This window comes from Littorina saxatilis, linkage group LG11, assembly GCF_037325665.1.
Source record: "Littorina saxatilis isolate snail1 linkage group LG11, US_GU_Lsax_2.0, whole genome shotgun sequence".
Lineage (NCBI taxonomy): Eukaryota > Metazoa > Mollusca > Gastropoda > Littorinimorpha > Littorinidae > Littorina > Littorina saxatilis.
The window spans coordinates 44,416,722-44,438,878 of NC_090255.1; the positions used below are offsets into that span (position 1 = coordinate 44,416,722).

General features: G+C 42.8%; 2 protein-coding genes across 6 annotated transcripts in view; both read right to left on the reverse strand.

The window, feature by feature from the left end:
• LOC138980560 (glutamate-rich protein 3-like) overlaps window positions 1-22,157 on the reverse strand; it is a 79,887-nt gene that overhangs the window by 22,648 nt on the left and 35,082 nt on the right. The window lies entirely within an intron of this gene.
• On the reverse strand, window positions 7,175-14,694 carry LOC138980559 (enolase-phosphatase E1-like). The gene is made up of 2 exons (XM_070353441.1): window positions 14,294-14,694; window positions 7,175-12,795 (listed from the first exon to the last, which is right to left on the reverse strand). Exons 1-2 carry the CDS (start codon window positions 14,520-14,522, stop codon window positions 8,759-8,761), a joined length of 4,266 nt encoding a protein of 1,421 aa, XP_070209542.1. The 5' UTR covers window positions 14,523-14,694; the 3' UTR covers window positions 7,175-8,758.

Below are 22,157 nucleotides of genomic sequence, written 5' to 3' on the forward strand. Positions count from 1 at the left end.
TCTCGAGGGATAGTTATAGGTTATTTTCAGCATGCTTCTTTATGAATTAATGAAAATAGCCTTTAGCTTTTATTTTCTTCGATTTGTTGAAGGTGGTCCATATTAGGGGACAAACACAACTTTGAGATTTTGCTATTATTTTTTGTTTGCAGTAGAAACTCGGGGTCAACACTGCTTAAATGTAACAAATACGGTCTGAGCTGTCATATATAGCAATTTTTGTGTGTTAAAAGCTTTGGCTGTGGACAGAAACGAGTCCGTTTTAGGCGGCAAATTTAGAGTGAATGCTGCCAAAAGTGAAAAAAAGAGAAAAAGCCTAACGGTTTTGAGGTTTGTGTATCTGCAACTGTTTTGACATGTGCAAGTTATCCAGAAAGGGGGAATACAGCGAATGAAATTGTTTTGAGCGCTCTAGCGCCGTTAGTTTGTCAGAACCGGAGGTGGTCCATATTAGGAGCCTTTCCCCTACGCTTTATCATCTAAAAAAACAAAAAAGATTAGTACGGTCGTTGAAAATAAATACGATCAAAAAAGTTCCTAGGCTTTTTTTTCTCACAAGCGCATCCCGAAGTCGACCCAGTATTTTTTATGTTTGAATGCTATGTGGAGTTCACTATTTTTAACTAAAAATACATTTCTTTGAGAATAATCCAATTGCAAAACAGGGGTTCCAAGGTGTGGAGTGTCTTGGTTGTGGCGGCGGCTCAATCTCGTCCCCTACTTCACTTTGTTATCTCGTCCCCTACTTCACTTTGTTATCTCGTCTCCTACTTCACTTTGTTATCTCGTCCCCTACTTCACTTTGTTATCTCGTCCCCTACTTCACTTTGTTATCTCGTCCCCTACTACTTCACTTTGTTATCTCGTCCCCTACTTCACTTTGTTATCTCGTCCCCTACTTCACTTTGTTATCTCGTCCCCTACTTCACTTTGTTCTGTGCAGCAAACTGTGTGCGCTAATCCAGTGTTCCGAAACACAAATATGTGTGTGTGTGTGTGTGTGTGTGTGTGTGTGTGTGTGTGTGTGTGTGTGTGTGTGTGTGTGTGTGTGTGTGTGTGTGTGTGTTAGTTGCCATGCTTGTTGCTGGTTGGTAAATGTTGAAATTATTGAGACAGATATTTTAATGGAAATATTTATCATTTTGTCGCTTTGAGAAATCCAACATGTTTTTGTTTGTTTGTACATGCTGTGTACACAGTTGTCTTCATAAAAGCAGAGAGAGAGAGGGAGACAGAGAGAGAGAGAGAGGGAGACAGAGAGAGAGAGAGGGGGACAGAGAGAGAGAGAGAGAGAGAGAGAGAGAGAGAGTCGGAGTCGGAGTCGGAAATTTTATTTGTTAGGCCTCCGGCCCATAACAAGACTGGTGACACATTATACAAGCGAACAATGGTTAAAATAAGCAGAAAAAGCAACATTATGGACCTGCATCTTGCAACTGAGCATTTTCCAGAGAATCAGTGCGAAATCGTAGTGCTTTGTAAATATACGTTGCTAACTGTCTTACCACTTGGCCATTTGTTGAGGATAGTAATTGGCACATTCTAAACATGGATGGGTTCCGATAATACTTTGAGGCTATTAATTCAACTCTGATCTCATTATATGCGGGACAAACAAGTAAAAAATGTACTTCCGTCTCCAGTGTATCATCTGAGCACAAAGGGCAAAATCTGTCTACGTTATTCACATTGGGTTTATACTGTAAATAGTGGTTATTTAAGGGTGACATACCAAATCTGAAACGTGCTAACATTCTTCTCAAATGAACATTTCTTATCTGATACAAATAACCACTCATACACAAGGACTGCTTAAATAACGAATACACATTATAAAAAACGTGTGATTCAAGGGAACTATGCCAATCCTGTCTAAAGCAATCGACAAGTCTTTGGCGAAATTCTCTTACAAACGTGGAAATATCACCAACACCTTGTGCTTCCCACACTTCACCAAATCCATACTTGTACAAAACATTACGAACGTTACAAGCCCATGTCGTGTAATTTTGCCTTTGTATAGACAGTAGCATATTATACACTTTCTTGGGGTACCTGTTGCCATCCATCCGAGTTAATCGAAGCCAAAACTTCATACACTTTATGTGCGTCACCACAAACAGAGGATAACGTCCTGTTTCACCGTAAACTATATGCCTTGGTGACTTCGAATGGACACCGACAAACCTTTTAATGGCAGACAAATGTACTCTTTCAACAATTTGTTGATCAGCAGAGAGTCCCCAGACCTCCGAACCGTACGTCAAGATCGGTTGTATTTGACTGTCAAACAGTTTAAAAAATGTATCAGGAGAATATTCCCCAATACTCCAAAGAAGTTTGAGGATAGCTGATACTCCCTTTCTCGCGCGATCAGCAAGGTCGTTTAGAGTGTGGGAGAAAGAGATTCTTGTGGACATATAGACTCCTAAATATTTATACATGTTTACAACTTTCACTTCACTATCACCAAAGAACCATTTTTCTCGTAATGCTAGATGACCACCGTTTCTAAACACAACTATGTTCGATTTAGCCATATTTACGACTACCTGAAGCTTCTTTGAGGTGGTCAATAAAACATTTAGCTGGTTTTGCAAACCGATGACACTATCAGAGATTAAAACCACATCATCCGCAAACAACAAAATCAATAATTCGACTAAATCCGGTGACAATTGAATACCGTGTCTTCCATTTGCCATAATGTCTTTGGTTAATTCGTTAATAAACAATGAGAACAAAATCGGTGAGCAGTTTTCACCCTGTTTTAGGCCGACTGGACACATGAATACATCTGAAAGTTCACCTCCTGCTCGAACACACGTTTTCACTGTCGTATACATACTTTTAAGGGCTAAAACAATCTTTCCACTCATGCCATTCTGATCCAGTACTTTCCATAGTTTATCCCTGTGAACAGAGTCAAACGCTTTCCGAAAATCTATAAAGGCTGCATACAGTTTTCTATGTCTCAACAACTGTTTCTGTACGGTTCCAAACAGTGTAAATATGTGATCTACTGTAGAGTGATCTTGGCGAAAACCAGCTTGCTCCTCCCCAACAACTTCGTTCTCTTCTATCCAATCAGAAATACGTTTATTCAAAATAAAACTATATCATTTGCTGCATACATTCAACAACGAAACACCTCTATAATTATCCGGTGAATCAATATCTCCTTTCTTATGAATTGGGTGCAAAATCGAGTGTGACCATTCATCGGGAAACAAACCGTTGTCAAATAAATGATTAAAAAAATTGGTCAAAAAAGGCAAAAGTATATCAATACCATTCTTATAAAACTCGTTAATCAACCCATCTGGGCCAGCTGCCTTTCCATTTTTTAGCGCCCGGGCTGCACGCATTACCTCATCAAGTGTGATCAATTGGTTTAAAGAGTCACAATTTCTCAGCTCTCCTTGCTCAAAACTTTGATCACCTTCATTACCTGGGGTATTTGTTTCCGCAGGTGGTGCGGTACCAAAAACATCACGAAAATGCTCATACCACTGTTCCATCGATATGTTGCATTGTCCACCAAGAGATGGTCGCACTGAACGGACTGTTTCCCAAAACTTGTTAGGGTCCTTTAAATTTGCATGCAATGACTCAACCACAGAATCTTTATATAATTCCTTTTTTTGCCTCAACAACTCTTTATATTCTCTGCGCTTCTGAGAATACTGCAATCTGTCTTCATCTTCGTCCGAATGGCTAGCCCTGCGAAGGAGTTGCCAAACAACTTGACGGCTCTGCCTACATTCAAGATCAAACCAAATTCTTCTTTTTTCTGAGCCGACAAATATAACCTTTCTCATGCATTCTCCAGCATAAAACAAACTTTCATTAAACTTTGCAAGCGACTGGTTGACATCAATATCAATGAGCACCGTTGCTTCTTCAATAATACCTTTAACATGGTCGCTCTGCATGTGACAGTGAAACTCTGCACATTTCTCTTCGTTCCATTGGTATTTCGAACAAGAATATTGTTTACCATGGGTTTTGGGGTAACACACGCCATTCTTAGTGGCAATAAACAATTCCACCAATAAATGTTTGGTCTCAACCATGGGCACAACTTTTAAATGTTCGCAAAGTGAACGTAATTTTTGAGAAACAATAAAATAATCAATAACGCTGCTGCCACTTTGTGATATGTATGTGAAATTTCCAGGGAAGCCTGCTTTCTGTAATCCATTCAGAATCACTAGACCAAATTCTTCGCAAATGTTAAGAAGGTATCGGCCAAACGCATTCACAACTTTGTCCATGGAAACTCTCGGCATCTTAAGGTCATCAATGTCACTGACGCGGGCAGTAATGTCGGAAAGATCAGCAATCGGGTCTGTGTTTTTAACGTTCAGAGATGCAGTTCTTGAGTTCAAATCACCACAAATTATCATTGGCAGATCTCCACATTCCCTCACAGCTTCTAAAAGACTATCTTCAAGAAGTGAAACACCATTATATATATCTGTCTCTTCGTAATATGGGGCTGATTCTGGTGGGAGATAAGCACCGATTAGCAAACAGTCAGTGTCGATCCCCAAGACATGGTGAGACAACTTCAACACAATAATATTATCCGTTTCTATCTCAATCTGCTTAATGTACTTACACAACTCCTTTCTCACTAGAAACATAATTCCCCCCGATCGCCGCGCATGAATACTGTCTGACACTTTTACAGCTGGGGATGGGAAAATTACATGGGATTGACACTGTAATAACGAGTTCGGTACCAGTTCACTAAATGTTTCCGTGAAAAGGAGAATGTCGTACTTTAACAAGGTTGTGATATCTGTATCTCTCAAAAAGTTCCAGATGCCTTCGACATTAAGCGTAGCCAACGATAACGTTGTTTTAGAGTGTGTGGTGGTAGCATTAGCGCAAGGCACATCAGGGATGTGAGTGCGCTGTGTGGGTTCCTGGCATACCTGAGATGCTGATGGATGTGCGGAAGGGCCTCGGCCTAACCCCTACCTGCGTTTGCCGTTCCAGTTGTCCAGTAGAGTCTGCTGGCGGGAGGAGGGAGGGGCAGAGGTCTGGGACCGGTTCCTGGTCTGCATAGGGGTCGTCTGCTCTCTGGACTGCTGGGCGCTGTGGTTCCTGCCCCTGCCCCTCCCTCTACTCCCACTGCTTCCACCGGAAGCAATAGCAGAAGCTTCGTAGTGAGGAGAAGAGATGGGGGTACCTCGGCCCATTCCTCGGAGAGGCGGCAGACTCCCGGGGCTGCCCGTGTTGCTCAGAGGTGGCACGCTGGTCGTTGAAGCAGCAGTTTCCCCCTCTTGGTGATGCCCGGCGTCAGACAGCCCAGCTTCTGACACAGCGTCCTCCATCTTGTCGTCGCCTATGGTGCTGATGTCGTCATCGTCGTCGTCTTCGTCTTTATGCACAGTGGGCGGGGCGTCGTCCGAGCGGCGCGACGTTGCTGCCATGGTCGCATACGATGCCCGGTTTTGTCTTGCGTCGCTCCTTGTTTCCTTGGGATAATCCATGGGGTGCTCGTGGTTGTGTAGGGGTGGGAACTGGGAGTTTCGGGGACGGTTTCGGGCGAACTGAGAATGGGACTGGGAAGTGTAAGTGTTTTCGTTTGAATCACGATAATAGTGTCTCCTTTCTTCCACAACCAACTTCCCTCTGGCAAAGTAAGCATGCTTTCCTTGCTCCCTCCAGTAAGAAATGGTGTCCCTCTGGTGCTGGGTCAGGTCTGTTGCCACACGCAAACCATCGTCGTTCTTCATCCTGTTCTTTCCCTCTTTGTCCTTCATGACGATCATCGCATCCTTCCATGACTGGAACTTGATGATAACTGGCCTGGGACGCCCCGTGATGCTTGGAGAGGGACCTAGGCGGTGGGCTTTTTCAATGTCCGATTCATCCCAATTCTTGTGAGGAAAATATCTCTGCAATATGTCAATCACTCTTGTTGCACATCTGTCATAGTTTTCTCCACCTTCTTCCCTGAGTCCAAGCAACTTTACATTAGAGCGCCTTGAGAATCTGTCTTGCCTCTCAATTTCTTCCTCTACTTTCTGCATGCGACTGTTCATAAAACCATGCTCATTTTCCAGCGCCTGTACTCGTTGTTCGTTTCGGCGAGCCACTGTTTCAATTGCTGAGAGTTGCCCTTTAATCCCAACAAGCTGCTGTTGTAGCTGACTGTTACCTTGACTAATGCTGAGCTCAACACTGTCGAATTTGTTTGCAAGTTGTTGGTTTAGTTGCACTGTGGTCGTTTTCATCATTTCTGTCAGAGCTGTAAACTGTCTCTCAATAGTAGTTGTTTGATCTTCCATTTTAGCTTCCATGTTTTGGACAGCCAGTTCCACGGCACTGGGAGGGCCTGGGTTTGACTCAATATCACCACAAAGTAACAAGAGAAATCTCCCATTAGGGGAAGGGTGAGAGGAAAGCAGAATGTTGTTTGACATGTCACTGACCGACCGGGTAGCGAAAGACGACATCGCGAAGTCAAGGCGGTAGTCTTTTCTTTGCACAGCACAAAACAAAGCAGAGTCAAATGACAGTGAGTTGGGAGTATCATAAATGCAGTACCTTGTTGTGAAAATGTCCTCACAAAACATCATATGCACACAGTATGGAGCACAGAAGAGCAACACCGCTGACAGCGTAATCCAGGTGAAAAACACAGCGATCTCTCTGCCACTGTACACATAGTCCACTGTCGCGTCACTTGCACGGGCTTTTCGTAGGGCTTTTGTCACCTTTTTTTGCAACAAACACACCAATACTGCACTGAATCTTCCTATTGCACATCGGTAAGCTTCTATGCCAATTGCCATGGTTGCAAAAGCTTAAGAAACTGTCTAATTAATCAAATGAAAGCAAATTATTCGAGACAAGAAATTTTCGTGTCAAGCCGCGCTGAGCTCGTGTTCACCAGACGAGAGAGAGAGAGAGAGAGAGAGAGAGAGAGAGAGAGAGAGAGGGGGACAGAGAGAGAGAGAGAGAGAGAGAGAGAGAGAGAGAGAGAGAGAGAGAGACGGACGGACGGACAATCAGACAGACAGACAGATAGACAGACACCCATGATCAGACAGACAGACGGACAGCTCTACATATTTTCGTTGCGAGCGTGTTAGTGTGTCTGCACGTAGCTGTGTTGCAAAGTTTGCACACAAAAAGTAAAAGATAGAAACGAAAATGACTGATAACAATGTTTATTACTTATCTCTCATCACATATGCCCAACAAACAACAAATATCTCAAGATACGAAAAGACGTTGCGTGAACCAACAACAGCTAGCAGCATACTGTTCTTTAAAGTACAACTATATCACCCAAAAATACCCGCTAGGTATCAATAAGAGTTCTGATGTTTGTAAACAATTTCCATGAAACATTGTTCGCAAACCCAACGCCTCTTAAATATAAATTGTAAGCTCAACCTTTCAGTAAAAAACCCGATGTGATTCTATAAACTTCACAGAATGTATCACATATAAATGATCAAGTAAAAAAAAAAACTAAGTGCTTTATCTTCTTTAAAATAGAGGCAATAAAAAATGGCAGCCTTCAATAATGTCCCTCTATATTCAGATACGATTTAGTGGTTATAATGAAACCAACAATTATTTTTGTCATAAAAACCAGTCAACAAAGTTATTATGCGGTAAGAAAGCAAAGAACAACTCCTTCAGTTTTCATACTCCAGCCAAAGATGAAACTCAACTCCATGAAAGAATTTCATATAATGGTAACAAGACAAAACAATGTTCGAGTTCATGAAGATATATATAATAACAAAACTACAATCACACGGCTTTGCAATATTCACAAGTCTCAGTGCAAACATAAACACATGCACAAATTCATTATACATCTGCAAACATTTTACCAAAAATTAATTATGCATACCAAGCTTCTGTAAAATATAGGATATCATTTCGTCTACAAATCACGGTCAAGAAAACACACAAAAATCGTCAAAAAATGATGAAAATAATCGCGTGTTCAAAGAGTTAATTTGTTCACGATGCCAAAGAAAAATAAAATGAAATACACATGTGTAGCCTCCCTTGTTTACAGCCTCCACTGTCTCGTTACAATCTGTGTTCACGATCAATCCAAAGAGAACAGACTGAACACAATACAAACGTCCTTGGTAAAAAAAAAAAACAGTTGACCAAAGGACGCTTGACGGAACGGAGTGAACTCCCTTTCCTTTCTCCTCATCTTCGATGGCTTCCACAATTTTGGCAACATCTCCATTTGGACATAATTCGCCAGTGATTTTGACGTCATGAAAGTTATCTGCGTTAATGTTGTCCTTGACGTCATGAAAGCTATCTGCGCCAATGTCACTTGTCCTTGACGTCATGAAAGCTATCTGCGCCAATGTTGTCCTTGACGTCATGAATGCTATCTGCGTCAATGTTGTCCTTGACGTCATGAAAGCTATATGCGTCAATGGTGTGCGTGGAACCTTTCTCTTTGGTCTCCGCTTTCTCCATTTCCTCGTTATTGCTCAGGGACCGGCTCGTGCCTAGAACGTTTAGGGCGGTCAACGTAGACAGCAGCGACGGGGAAGGGCTCGTGATTACTGGGCTCGTGATTACTGGGCTCGTGATTACGGTCTGTATAGACCTTTTCGGTATCTGAGCAGCTCTCGCGAGACACGCTCTTTGTTATGAATTGAACATCGCGAGAACTTCGAACCTTGGCTTGTGCAGCTCGCACGAGATCGCTGTACCGCATGCTTTGCTATGCTCTGAAGTTTGCGAGAGATTACGAGAGCTTGGAATACCGATAGGGTCTATTGCTGTCTGTATTGCTGTCTGTATTGCTGTCTGTATTGCTGTCTGTATTGCTGTCTGTATTACGGTCTGTATTGCTCTTTGTGTTTTCATTGTTGCTGACATGTTCTTTGCTTGTGTTGGAGTCTGGAGCAGATTGCTCACTTTCCTTCATGACGTCAGTCACCCCGATCATTTCCTTGACCTCAAACCTTTGTGCGGTCAGATTTTCTGTGGCTGTGCCGTCCGCTTTGTCGATTGCCTTGGTTTGATCAGTGTCCATTAGTTTTTTAATGTCATCAGGTTTTTCTGTTTCCTCGGGTTTTTTAATATCTTCGTCTTTGTCAGCGTTCAGGACTTGGTCGGTGTTGTCGGGTTTGTAAGTTGTGTCGACGTTTTCAACGTTGCCCGGGCTTACTGGGACACTTGCGTTGTCAGCGTTATCTGCCTTGTCCAAATCTTTGGCTTTGTCACTGACATTTACTTCTTCCCCACAGTCTGTGTTGTGAGTGACGTCAGCTGCTTCGTCATCGTTTGTCTCATTTATATCATTTGTTTTCCGGATGTCTTCAGCGTCATCAACAGTATTTGCTTCTCCAGTGCTGTGTTGCGTGACGTCAGCATTTACTTGATCAATGTGGACGGTTTTCTTATTTTCCTGGTTAGTGCTGTTCCCTGTTTCATTCTCTGTAGTTTGGTCTTTGTCTTCGACACCGTTTGTTTTGTCGGCGTTTTTTCGTTCATCGACATCGTTTTCTTTTTGGAAATCTTCGGTCTTTTCTGTTTCATTGTCTCTGTCTGTAACACTTGGTGCAGTATCTTCGTTGTTTCTATCTGTAACACTTGGTGCAGTATCTTCGTTGTCTTTGTCGGTGTTGTTTTCTTTGTCAGCCTCTCTGGCTTTGTCAGCCTCTCTGGCTTTGCTGTTATCGTTGTCTTGACTGCTAACGCTGTCGTCTTCCGGATATGTGACGAGAATTGTTGGTGGAGGGTCAACAAAAGTCTTGACATCAATATTATCGTCGTGATTTGCATTCTTCCCTTGTGACGTTTCTGGCTGGGGATTGGCAAATACGCTCTCTTTCTTGCCCGATGCACCGCTCCTGTCGATGTCAGACGTTTCATTTTCAGATTCCTGGATGACGTAGAGATCCGTGGGGTCTGACGTCGGCAGAGTGACGTTTACATTAATGACGGATTCGTGCGGGCGTGCGACGTCACGCTGTACCTCTTGCTTCAAGGCCTCCAGCTGCTCGTCATTGAGGGATTTCTTGCGGGGCAGGGGGGTGGACTGTCCTGCTCGCATCTCCTCCTGTTTCAGCGCCATCTCCTCCGGGGTGGCTGGGATGGGGGAGCTCACATCAGGTGGGGAGCAATTTCTATCCTCTGATTGGTCGGATGTAATCACGTGCTTTGTGGCGGATGAATTGGACTTGGTGCAGGGTGGTTCTGAATCGCCGCTTGTGTCTGAAGATGAAGAAGAGGAAGAGGAGGAAGAGGAGGATGAGGAGTCAGAGGAGCTTTTGTCGAAGTCGTCATCGTACTTTTCGTCGCGTGGTGTGTTAGAGGGGGAGGCAGTGTTGGGTCTGGGAGAGCTGGTGTTTGTGTTGACGTCCAGCTTGCTGGTATTGAAACTTTCCTTCTTGTCGGCAAAAACATCGGACGTATCTTCCGCAGCATTTACCCTGATGCCGTCTTCGTCCGGTTTCCCGGACAAGTCTCCCTCTGTGACCCACCTGTCGGACAGCTGCAGGGCCTCCGTGTCCACAGGAACAACCAGGCTGGACCCATGTCGTCCCGCTGCTGTGTGCTGCCCTCCTGGACTGACCTCTCCCGATTCAAGGTCACCCGACAGGTTCCGTTGCCTGGGAGATGACCTGCTGTTGTCCTCCAGATCGCCCCCTGACAGTGACCTTCGCATGTGTGTCCCCGTCTCTTCCTGCTCTCCTGACAACTTGCGTATCTGAGACAGGACGATCTTCTCGGCTTCCCTGCCGAGCTCAGCCGACAACCTCCTGACCTTGGCAATAGTGATGTCCTTGGCCCCACCGTCAGCATCGTCACTGCCTGGCGGCGAGTCTGGTCCGGAACACACGATGGCAACTTCTGTCTTGGTCACGCTGGTGGGTGTGTAGGACACGACGTCACTGGTCGCCCTGCGCTCGGCACTTTCCGGCTCTTCCGAGATGCAGCTATGGGCGTCAAAGTCGTCAACACCTCTCTCGTGCGCTCCTGCAGACTCGTTGCTGGCCGTTCTGTGCAGAGGGCTGGCTGCTGCTGCTGCTGCTGGTGGTGCTGTTGTTGCTGGCATTGTGGTGGGGCTGAAGACGATGGTGGCCATGTCCTCCACGGGCCCCGGGCCCTCCTCTCTCTTGTCCTCTCTCTTGTCCCCTGCAGACGAGTCTGGAATAGCTGTGTAGCTTTCTTCTTTCCTCTCCGACTTTGATTCTACTGTTTTGCTTTCTTCCTTTCTCGCAGCGTCTTCAGCTTTGCCCATCTCTTCAGTAGCGTGTTTGTTCCCCGTGCCTTGGAGCACGTAGATGTTGTCCTGCAGGAACTCTGTGCTGCTCGGCTCCGTTCCTTCCAGCATCTCTAGCTGATTCTTGGCGGGCTGCTTCGTGGAGACCAACGGGATCTTCATGGGGCGCTCCACCTCTACCACATGCTTTCCTTCCCCCTCTCTCTCCCCTTTCTTCTTCTGAGCTCTCTCCCCTTGCTTCTTCTGAGCTCTCTCCCCTTTCTTCTTCTGAGCTCTTCCCTCTGCTCGTGCCGAGGACGACTTGTTGGTCTTGGGTCTCTTGATGATCTTGTCCTTCCTGTCTCTGTTCAGAGTGTAGCCGTTCAGCGCTGACCCCGCCTCCTCGTAGAAAGACGCTCTCTCCTCGCCCTGTGCCAGCCTGGAGTACGTCTCCGTGTTGCTTCCAGTTGAACTGCTGCTGCTGCTCGCGTAACTACCGTCCTCTGTAGAGGAGGAGGACTGTGACAGCTCCATCCCTTGCACAGTGTGGGAGTGAGGGGAGTAAGGGGAGTGGGGGGTTCTGGGTGTACGAGGCGACTTGGTCACCGTGGTGTTGGGGTGCAGCTTGGACCCAGCGCGACTGTCGTTCCACACTCCCTTACTGCGCTCCTTCTCCGGGCGAGGCGATGTTTTGAAGTAGCTCGCTTCAGCTTCCTCCTCTCCCCGCCACTCCTGGCTGCCAGAGTTGTCGCCCTTGCTGCCTGCCTTGCGGTTCTCTTGCCCCCGGCTGATTGGCTCCTGGGTCTTCTCCTCGTCTCCGTTCCCCTCGTTCTCCTCAGTGACGTCAGCCAGCGTGTGGCCCGCGTGACGTCGTGGGCTTCTGGGACTCGCTGTGTTCCTGGAGCTGTCTCTGGGACTGCTGAGTTTCCTGGGGCTCCGCGGACTGACGCCGTAGTCCGGGCCTGACACGTGCTCCAGGTCCAGCGCTACCGTCGTCTCCAGTCTACGAGGGGAGACAACTTCTGACTCGATGTCTGACACCTCGTCAGCTGTGTCTGCTTCCTCCGTCACCTTGACGACTGCTTTCCCTTTGGTGGCCTTGTGCTCCCATTCCGCTTCTTGCTCAGAGTTGTCCCCCTTTTCCTCGTCACCTGGCTTGGTGTCAGGCATGTTGGCGGCTTCCGCCTTGTTGCTGGAAGACGTCGTGCCTTTGTTGTCAGGCTCCAGCTCTGGCTGTCTGGCTTTCTTGGCTTTCTTGGCCTTTTTCTTCGGTTTGGATTTTTCTGGCTCAACGGGCAACAAGACTGAGGAAGGGTCACCGGTAGGAGACGATGACCTTGCCGAGGATGACCTTGAGTGAACAGGGGTCACGGTGTTGGTGAAGGGAGCGCGCTCTGGTGAGTGGGTGTCTCCCGTGGCTTTCCGGGATGAAGTTCCTCGGGCCGAGTTGGGCTTGTAGCGCAGTGTGGAGGAGCGGGAGGAAAAGGCTGCGTGTTCGTCTCTGGGGAGTTTGTCACCTGCTGGCTGCTCCTTCCCTCTCTCCTGGTTTTGCGCCATGCTACAGTTGTAGTCTGAAAATGGGAGATTTAGTCTCATTAGTGTTCATGCTAACATTATACTTTACCGCTACAGTGGTGCCTGCCATGACAGGACACCCTAGGGACCAGCAGTGTCCCTACATTGCAGGTGGCCTGTCATGACAGGTTTACTTTGGTAGAGATAATAGACAAAGGGACCTCAGACTGTGTCCTTTTAAGGGAGGTGTCCTCTCATCAGAGGGGCCACACATCGCCGGTACCGCTGTATTAAATCAGTTATGTCTAAAAGAATCGAAACAATTACCAGGGAAAAAAACATTGTGTTTTTTCAGCTACAGATAAGGGTATATTTTTTTCAAGCAGAAAAACATCATTGTTGACTTCCTATGAGTTAATGAAAGAAATGAAGTATTTCAAAAGCCTGATTGATCAGAGAAAATAATTCTATGACTTGATAGACTAAAGTAGAAGTTCGAAAAGAATATCAGATTCTGAAGTCTATAAATTCAAAGATAATATTTATCTTTAACATCGTTTGAATAATGAATGAAAAGAATTATACATCAATTAAAGAAAAGATATCAAGTTCAAATATCATTCATGTAAATAAATATGAAAAAAAATTCCTTTCAAAATAAATAAATAAATGTATTTGTTAAATCATACAAATTCTTTAGTTACTGATCATTAGTTACACATTTCAAAGCAAATAATGTTTTCTAAACCTTCCACAAAATATCTATTTTACATTTACCACTTTGAAAATCATGCATAATCAGGTGCTAACGTTTAATCAAAACAAGCGTTAGTTTGTTATGTGCAGGTTCTGAAACAGTTAGCCACAACAAGCGTTAGTTTGTTATGTGCAGGTTGTGAACCAGTTAGCCACAACAAGCGTTAGTTTGTTATGTGCAGGTTCTGAAACAGTTAGCCACAACAAGCGTTAGTTTGTTATGTGCAGGTTCTGAAACAGTTAGCCACAACAAGCGTTAGTTTGTTATGTGCAGGTTCTGAAACAGTTAGCCACAACAAGCGTTAGTTTGTTATGTGCAGGTTCTGAAACAGTTAGCCACAACAAGCGTTAGTTTGTTATGTGCAGGTTGTGAACCAGTTAGCCACAACAAGCATGAAAAGCAAACCCCTAGAGGGAATAACCTACACTTAACTCTTACAAGCCAAGCAGACGTTTTCCAATGCTTTCTATTTGCAGAATTCTAAAATGTTAAAAATACAGGAGGATGTATAGGTACACAAGCTCTCAGACAAATGTGACATATTTATGAATTATGCTCTTTGTAACTGGTATAAGTTTGCAAGGAAAAAAGTATAACATGGTGTTATCAGAAAACATTATTTGCCATGAAATGTGTAAAGCCACCTAATAAAATACAGTAAACAAATTTTTTGGGTAAAATAGAAAAAAGAACATTATACAATCCAAAAAAGAAAACTTTTAAACAATCCACAAAATCGTATAAAAACCATAAACATTAAACAGAACGACAATTTTTTTTAAGAAAAAGCAACTGACCTGTCTGGTTGAAAGCATTGGAGTGTGACAGGCTGCATGCAGTCAGAATCATGCGTGACTGCTGTGAACCAATCATGCGTGACTGCTGTGAACGCGAGGGGTAACTGTGACCAGCCATGCGTGACGGGGAAATATCATGCCAAGCACTACGAAAGACTGACGTAAGATGCAGGATGAGGAGGGTGGTGGGGGGAGAGGTTTCATGCTGACATGCACTCATGCAGAACATGGAGGTGGTGGGGGGAGAGATTTCATGCTGACATGCAGAACATGGAGGAATCACAGTTGATGTCTGACTGTGAAACAACGAGTGCGGGCTGCAGACACATACTGCAGATGCTGAAGAGAAGAAAGATGGCTACGTACACTACAGCAATTAAAAGGGGTTTCCCCCGAACGACACTCATTTTCATTTTTTTCATTTTTCATTACTTTATTGTCCCATCGCTGGGAAATTCGGGTCGCTTCCTCCCAGTGGAAAGCTAGCAGCAACGGAGTCGCGCTACCCAGGTGTCTGCGTGTTTAGGTGTATTCAGCCACCTGCACTTATGGCAGAATGACCAAGGTCTTTTACGTGCCATTGTGATGACACGGGGGTGGGACATGGCTTCCGTCTCTGGGTCTGCACATAAAGTTGACCCGTGTCCGTCCCGGCCCGAATTCGAACCTGCGACCTCTCGATCACAAGTCCAGTGCTCTACCATCTGAGCTACCGGGCCCCCAAATGCAGCTAATTAAGCGACTGTACACACGAACTTGATTGCTGAGAGTGGTGCATGATGGTTTTCTTGTGTTTGTTTGTTTGCTTACTTGTTTGTTTGGCAATTCGTTTGTTTGTTTGTCATGATTATACTGACCGGTCAGAATGACTGGGTGCCCGAGTCACTCATATATATTCTATTTTCATTGCTTATTCGGTTGACTATCTCACAACATGCTTGCATGGGTAATGGTTTGTCTGGTCTATTTTCATTGGTTATTCGCTTGACTGTCTCACAACACGCTTGGTTGATGGTTTGTCTGGTCTATTTTCATAGGTTATTCGCTTGACTGTCTCACAACACGCTTGGGTAATGGTTTGTCTGACTGATGTTACGATGGTGTGTTACTGTCGTGCTCTGTGCGTCTTTTACAACCCTGGTTCTATCTAATCGTTCCTCTCATCTCCACTGCTTTATACGCACAGCCTGTTTTCACACTGAAAACCCATGAATATCTGTTTAAATGCAACATGGCAACTCAAACCAAACGACCACACATAGACACAAATGACGATACAATAAAATGTAGCTTTATTCAAATGTAAGTAATCACAATATTGTACAACTAATACGGATACTTAGTAATAAAAAGTATGGATTCGCTGCTGTTCTCACATTCTAATAAATTATCATTATCATGTGTTGTGTAAAAGAAGCAAAAACCACTCTGGTTGTCGAAGTTGAATGAAGTAACAGTCGGATAGAAAAGGATGTTCAGGCAAAAACAAAACAAATGTTGGGGCAAAGCCCACTCTACACGATGTTATCCCCTTAATGCACAAAAGGCACAAGTTAGATCTGCTGTGCGAATTAATAAGAGACAAGAATGAAACGATGATTGTATCATGTATTTGTACACATATGTACGCGTTTGGTCATGACCATTTTTAGACATATGTACGCGTTTGGTCATGACCATTTTTAGACATATGTACGCGTTTGGTCATGACCATTTTTAGACAAAAGATACAATCAAAGCGAAACAAATATTTTTCAAGCGTTCTAGCAAAACAGTTTAAAAATACGTTCGTGAACATTTGTTTTTCAAAGAATATTCCAAATACGCGCAACTGGTACCTAGAGTTCACAAGCTTTGTCATGCAATCACAGGGCAGTCATCACAAGCTGTGTCATGCAATCACAGGGCAGTCATCACAAGCTTTGTCATACAATCACAGGGCAGTCACGTGATTGTGTCCATCGATAGGTAAAATGCAATAAATCTTCATGATTCCTCCGAAGTGTCATGATTAAATCGCCCTCTGGTCAGTACTACACACAGTCAATCTGGCCAATAGAATACGAGATTTAGCAAACCGCCAGCAAAACAGCCCTGTCAATTTAAAGAATCAGATGTCCTCATCCCCCCCATCCTTACACAGAACCTTGCGACCACAGCTGCAGGCTTCATTACCCAAGTCCTAGACACTCCACATCTCTCAGGATGTCTACGCAATTAAGAATTACATAACTTATTCCATTTTCTCCTTGAACTCAATTAAGGTATTTCAAGTTGAATCGCGAACTTGCAGTTTGAAATGGAATGAAACGAAGTCTTACGAGTTTGATAAGAAAGAAACCGAACCTACATCAATTCTTGTTTATAAATCTGTTTTAAGAACGGATGTCTAATATCCTATGAAAGAAAAACAAACCATAACTGCTCATTTCGCCATCGTATTTACTGAACTAAGACAGGGGATTGTCTTCCCTTGAGGTCAAAATCGAACATGGGGAAGACGATTTCTGAGTAAAACCACCCACACACACACACAAAATCCAAAAACCAGTCTCCGTGTCCCTTTTTGGGTGAGATTCAAAAGCATTTTATATATACATCGCTTTTTAGGATTTGAAGAAAATTCTACTTCACCATTTTAACTAGCCATGCAAACAATTGTGGTCTTGTTCTCAATGCAGTAATTTCAGCAAAAGCCTGTGCGCTCCTATTGTACAAAGAAAGGCAGACAATTCCTTTTCTCTGGTTTCACTATAGCTACCAACTGAACCAGAGGTGCAACGAGAAGAATTGGAACATTGCCACAAACCTACTGTCGCTGTTCAAGCGATCATGGGCATACGAACTAAGAAATGCAAACAAAATACAACCAGTATCCCTTTCACTAGATCAATATCGAACAATTTAGAACAAACAGCTTTGAAAACCATGACAACACAGAAAAGTTGTAAAGCTAAATGCAGTAATATGTATGAGGTGCTACATATGTGATCAGTAACTGGCAACAATCTAGACTGAGCTAAATGCACCACACAAAAAAGCTCCGAGTATATTACTCTTCTACAATACGCTCTCTAAGTGCAAAGGCAGTACGTTATCAGTGGTGAAATGGAAGGCTCTATTATTGTCAGGGTATATATGTTATAGAAACGGCTCTGTAAATAAAAGTATTCAAAACGTGTAACATGTCAGATGTCAGATGTCCTTCCAACAAGAAGACAGCGAGGGTTTCATGCACAGGAAGGTTGAGATCAGAAAGAAAAAACCTCAATGCACCGAATTTTTAGATGTGGAATAAAATGATTTGATTTTTTCTCCATTTTAGCAAGTCTTGCGTGGAAAAAAATACCCACATTTCGGGCATTTTTCTTTTAAGTCGGTCACTTTTCTTGGACAAAAAACAACAACAACAGCAGCAATAAACAACAGCAAACAAAGATAAAAACAAACGGTATTTGATGTTTAGCATGTGTCAGTTTACCACCGTAATTTGTAAAGCATGCAAGTACCTCGGTCAAAATGTCTTCGTAATCCATCTTGTTGAAAATAGTACCGACACACAACTCCCGAGATCAGTTTTGGAGGCAACAGAAGTCACCAGGCAAACTTCCAATGTTACTTTCAAACCACTCCAATAGGGTTATGCAACAAAACTAACTTGACTTGCGCTGACGTGATTACTTCAACATGTAACAGAAAGTACGACGTAAATCAAGACTCGATCCAGACCAATATAAGCGAACACAACAAGACAGCCACCAGACATAAATCTAGCCCGTTTTGACACCAACATAAGAGAACACAACGAGACAGCCATGCACCAGACACGTTTGACACATCACCAAGCCAACACCCTAGCTAAGCAAACTGACATCTTGGTAAAAACAAAAACCCTAGTTCGTCCACTCTCAAATCCATGTTATATACTACATTTGTACCAAGCCAACTGCCTAGCAAGGCAGTTTTTGCCGTCCATTTAGGCTTTGCCTTAATCTAAAGAAAAACCTGCAGCCATCCTCCTTGACAATTCGTTTGGGTGGCCAACAACCCTTAGCTAAGCAGTATCAAATAAGGTTGCCTAAAACCCATCCACTCCAGCCAAGCAAATTCAGTAAAAGCTGCCAAAAAGCACTAATCCTTTCCGAGCCACTGCTAATTAAGCTTGCTTAATATACCATTTAAAGTCGCATTGCAGCGTTTTACTGCTGCTACCAATGACAATTCTATCCCGACCTTTGAACCATTCGTTATATTCTAACATTCAGCTTGCATGAAAGGCACGTGTTGTTTTCAAATTGTTGTACATATATCCAAATACAAACTGAACTCAAATGACACAAACATTGATAAATAATGTAAAGATATGCCTCTTGAAATATTAAAGTTCAACTAGTGGTGCCGTTGATACGGATTGTCAAACATTTAAACATTGTATGGAAGAGAGATTCTATTTAGCATAAACGGCTTTATCATAACAAACATTATACACTGGTTTACGGAGTTTAACAAGAGAAAACCGAAATGACACAAACAAATTACAAACACATAGCTATTAACACGAACATGAAAAAATTACATTCAAAGAAATGTCTGTTTATAGATTTACATGTTCTACCAAAATCTACGGACTGAAAATTTTACATGTTTTATAAGTCTCTCTCTCTCTCTCTCTCTCTCTCTCTCTCTCTCTCTCTCTCTCTCTCTCTCTCTCTCTCTCTCTCTCTCTCTCTCTCTCTCTCTCTCTCTCTCTTTTGATGAAATCCTGTTCATTTCAACAGATGAAACTAACTTCAAGAGTGAATTTATCGATACATTCACCCTTTTCTATTTTTTATTAAAATTTAAAAGCAAACAAATGATACCCCACAACCATGCATTATATGCATGCTATCCACTGGAAAATGATATACACTTTTCTGTACCCAAAGCAAACTGCCAGCTTCTGAATATCAGAGCACCGGTATATAACTGTTATATGAAGTCTTATATCGCGCGCGTATCTCCAGACTCGGACTCAAGGCGCAGGGATCTATTTATGCCGTGTGAGATGGAATTTTTTACACAATACATCACGCATTCACATCGACCAGCAGATCGCAGCCATTTCGGCGCATATCCTACTTTTCACGGCCTATTATTCCAAGTCACACGGGTATTTTGGTGGACATTTTTTATCTATGCCTATACAATTTTGCCACGAAAGACCCTTTTGTCAATCGTGGGATCTTTAACGTGCACACCCCAATGTAGTGTACACGAAGGGACCTCGGTTTTTCGTCTCATCCGAAAGACTAGCACTTGAACCCACCACCTAGGTTAGGAAAGGGGGGAGAAAATTGCTAACGCCCTGACCCAGGGTCGAACTCGCAACCTCTCGCTTCCGAGCGCAAGTGCATTACCACTCGGCCACCCAGTCCAGTCCATATATATATATGTAAACAACGCAGCTCTGGCAAACTAATGTGCTTTTAAATCAGATGAACTTTTACTGAAAAAAAACCAATCAGATTATGCTGTGGATAGTCTGATAACCATAGATCTCTCCCTCACACAAAATATTTGTTTCTGTTTTTAATTTTACCTGCAGCTTCCCAACTTCTTACATTTGTTGTAATGCAAAGGATTGGAAACTTGCACTGGACTACAGGCGCCTTGCTGAGAGGGACAAGAATGCACTCTGTTTATAGCAGCAAACTTCTTTCCTTTGTTTAAATCACATTTCAACATATGCTGTTATATGGTCCTGGCCTATATAAACCAGGAAGAAGCTGAGTATAATTAATCTATCTACTTAAAAGCATGTTATACAAGTATTGCCCGACAACACCAGAAAGCCATCTTGCCCACAATGAGCCATGCATGGGCTAGTAAAGAGGTACGTTTTTACCGACACATAATCTTGTCAATATTCTTTTTTCAAATCCTCAGAAAACCTGGATACATCACATGATGTTTTATTGATCATCACGATGTTTGTAAATGAAGACAAAAGCGCCAACAAGAAACCCAACACTACAATAGTGTAAAGAGGAGATAGGACAAATTGTGCACAAAACTAAAGAACGCAAAACATGAAAAGCCACAAAAACAAGGGGTGTCTTTTGAAGTTTAATTCCATCCACGTGTTTCATTCTGAAAGAAAAATCAGGGAACACCTAAGTATCATTTTGTTCAACAAAACCAATGTGAACAGACAGCTCAAACAAACAAACAAACAAACAAACAAACAAACAGACAGACAAACAAACAAACAAACAGACAGACAGACAGACAAACAAACAAACAAACAAACAAACAAACAAACAAACAAACAAACAAACAGACAAACAAACAAACAAACAAACAAACAAACAAACAAACAGACAGACAAACAAACAAACAAACAGACAGACAGACAGACAAACAAACAAACAAACAACGATCAAAATCAATCAAAAGTAAAATGATTTCAACACAATCAAAACCAAAGAAAACCATTGCATTCTGGCGCATAAAGTCTGAATTATACAAAACAAAAACGAACAATGTTAAAATGACAACGAAAAACCAGTTATAGTAAGATACTGTTTTAACATAAGGTCATGACATAATGGATGTTAAAAAACGAAAAAGGAAAGAACAAAAGCCACCATGAAACAAGGCATATGATGCAGGTGAGCTTTCATTGATGATGAATAATGGTGAAGGAAAATAAAGTCATAGAGCTGTGTGGTGACACACAACAAGACACCTAGGTTAAATCTGGATCTTCCTTTGTGTTCTTCGGTACTCAATAATCAAAGCTCTCATGAAAACTCCGTCCACATTTCTAAGATTTATAAGTTTGTATTTGCCATAAATGAATAAAAAGACTTGACTGGTATGTTGCTGGTGTGTATGACCCTTAGGAGTGGTATTCACTGTCAACAGGCTGTTTTAAGTGATAAAGTAAACATATTGATGATCAATTACTTCACTGTCCACAGGCTGTTTTGAGTGATAAATTAAACATATTGATGATCAATTACTTCACTGTCCACAGGCTGTATTGAGTGATAAATTAAACATATTGATGATCAATTACTTCACTGTCCACAGGCTGTATTGAGTGATAAATTAAACATATTGATGATCAATTACTTCACTGTCCACAGGCTGTTTTGAGTGATAAATTAAACATATTGATGATCAATTACTTCACTGTCCACAGGCTGTTTTGAGTGATAAAGTAAACATATTGATGATCAATTACTTCACTGTCCACAGGCTGTTTTGAGTGATAAAGTAAACATATTGATGATTAATCACTTCACTGTTTATTTTCGTGTGATGAAAAGGCATAATATGTGTTAGAAATTTTTTTTAAAAGACAGAAATCGTTAATTTAATTTGATTTGATTTGATTTGAAAGAGTAAACTGAAGGTTAAGCAATAACGAGCATTTCTTCAATCAGTGGATTCACATGTGAAAAGTAGTCACACAAACACACACTTGTCAAGCCAAAGAGCGGGACACGCACACATCACGTGGGAGTGAAATTGTGAGAACATTTTGACACTGCAAAGTGATGAGTCAGGTCCCTTCATGCTGGAAACCAAAACGCTGACCGTATGCAACAAACCAAAACGCTGACCGTATGCTACAAACCAAAACGCTGACCGTATGCAACAAACCAAAACGCTGACCGTATGCTACACAAGGACAGTTGAACCTGTCTTTGCGACTGGCTCTGAAAATGACCACCTATCCAAAACAACGACCCGAAATGATCTACTTTCCATAACGACCACCTGTCATCTCTTGGGTGGTGGTTATAGACAAGTTTACAGTATTATGCAAGATGACATTTGAATTATTTCTTGTTCTAAATCTTTCCAAGTTACT